Here is a 2,303-nt window from a genome sequence, read left to right as displayed (position 1 = left end):
CATTATAATCCTATGCTTAGTTTTGACTTTTCTCACCAGGTGGCAACCCATCAAGTTTAACCCATGATAAAATTGTGCCCATGACTTTATATATAGAGAGTCCACCACCTTATCGCAAAACTTTGTATTAGATATATACGTGTTGCTCTCATTACTCTTTATTTTCTCGTGATATTTTTTCTTTTATCTAGTTTTTTTCGATTTTCTCAACTAGATAATTATAATGCATGTTGAAACTGTAGACTTTAGCAGTGGCGAATCAGAACTAGAAAAATCCGATAATGAACATGATATGACTGGTGCATCTGAAGCTGTAGATGATGACTTACTTATTGATGATGATGAAAATAATCCTGATGTTATCTATGATACCTTATTTTATCCTTCCATAAAAGATTTCACAGGTTCACCTGGTATTCAGAGTACTATTACTGTTCCAGATGATACTCCATTGTGCTACTTCAAAATTTTTTTTACTTTAAATCTTTTAGAAATGATAACAGCACAAACAAATCTATACCAGGAACAAAACCCTGAAGGCCCGCGAAAAAATATGAAGTCCTGGGAACCTCTTACAGTTGATGAATTACGGATTTTTCTTGGAACAACAATCAATATGGGACACGTTCGAAAAGGTGCAATTCAAAATTATTGGAGCACAGATCCTCTGTTGGAAACTCCAATTTTTAAAAAGATCATGCATCGAAATAGATATCTTCAAATCTTGCGATTTTTGCATTTTTCAAACAACGAAGAAATAGTGAATCATCTTCTGAAAAAAGTGAAACCTGTAATTGACGATCAAAGAGAAAAATGTTCAAATTCTATATTACCAGGACAGAATCTTTGTATTGACGAAAGTTTAGTTTTATGGAAAGGGAAGCTGTACTTCAAACAATTTTTACCGTTGAAACGACATCGTTTTGGTATCAAATTGTTTGAACTAGTTGATTGTAAAACTGGATTTTTGATAGATTTCATTTTATATACAGGTTCAGATACCGATTACGAAAAGTTTGGTTTGGGTATTACTAGTGACATTGTAGCTCATTTCCTAAAAAATTTTTTCAATAAAGGTCACGTCATTTACATCATTTTTTGGATAATTGGTATTCATCTCCAGAATTGGCCGAATTTCTACATGACCGTGATACAGGAATCTGTGGAACTGTGAAGAAGAATAGGAAATTCATGCCAAGGTTAGAGAATAAACTAAATAAAGGTGAGATTCAGGTCGCACACAATGACGTCTGGTTAGTAATGAAATGGATAGACAAAAGAGAAGTTTACATGATTACAACAGTCCATGAAGTTAGATTTAGCCCTACCGGTAAAAAACATTAACGAACTAAAGAAGATATCGTGAAACCACTTTGTATCTGTGAGTATAATAAAAATATGGGAGTTATCGATAATATAAATAAGCAGTTATCTATGACAAAAACCATTAGAAAAACTATGAAATGGTATCGACAATTATTTTTTCATTTAGTGGATTTGGCATTGGCAAACGCTCACGTATTGTACAATCAAAAAATGGAAAAAAAACTTTCTTTCCCAGAGTTCCGTATAGAAGTAGTTAGAGGATTATTCAATCTTGAAGTTCATAAACATTTATATTTAGCTCCAACTCATTCACGACTAACAGGACGTCATTTCCCTGTTGAAATTCCTAACAAAAGTTCATCTGCAATTTTACAACGTAAGTGTAAACTCTGCGCTATGAAGAAAATAAAACGACGCTCTAAGTATGAATGCAATATCTGTCACAAAACTCTATATATTATATCGTGTTTTGAGACGTATCATACCAAATCCGAATTACCATAGAAAGATTTCTCAAAAGTAACTAAAAAAAAAAAATTTCAAAAAAACATTTCAAAATTTAAAAATAAATTAAAAAATAAACAACAAAAAAACATGATACAAACAAAACTAAACTAAACAGGAACAAAAAAATGAAAAACAAAAAAAAAGATTGGAGCCACAAAATCTATCTACGTCCCTGCCATTGGCGGGGTAACGCTGAAGGAGAGTCATACAGCCCTAAAAATTTACTGTACTTAAAAACTAACTTCACTATCACAAAATAAAATTTTTTAATTTTCTCCGGTCCAATACGCTGCCGGAGGGTCTATATATACACTCTACCTATGATCGCAACGGGCGTGTTCCGTTTGACCACAGTACGATTCGACACCGATCGATTCGACACCAAATTATTGGACACAGATTTATTCGACACCGTACGATTCGACACGAAATTATTCGACACCGTACGATTCGACACGAAATTATTCGAC

At 33.1% G+C, this 2,303-nt stretch overlaps 1 protein-coding gene across 1 annotated transcript; it reads left to right on the top strand.

The window, feature by feature from the left end:
• Positions 1 to 223: 223 nt before the first annotated feature.
• Positions 224 to 1,174, top strand: LOC109861075 (piggyBac transposable element-derived protein 4-like). Its single transcript, XM_020440583.1, has one exon. It carries the CDS (start codon positions 224 to 226, stop codon positions 1,172 to 1,174), a length of 951 nt encoding a protein of 316 aa, XP_020296172.1.
• Positions 1,175 to 2,303: the final 1,129 nt, after the last annotated feature.

The sequence above is a fragment of the Pseudomyrmex gracilis genome, unplaced genomic scaffold (genome assembly GCF_002006095.1).
Source record: "Pseudomyrmex gracilis isolate BER0280 unplaced genomic scaffold, ASM200609v1 scaffold_561, whole genome shotgun sequence".
NCBI lineage: Eukaryota > Metazoa > Arthropoda > Insecta > Hymenoptera > Formicidae > Pseudomyrmex > Pseudomyrmex gracilis.
This window is presented reverse-complemented; position numbering and strand designations above follow the sequence as displayed.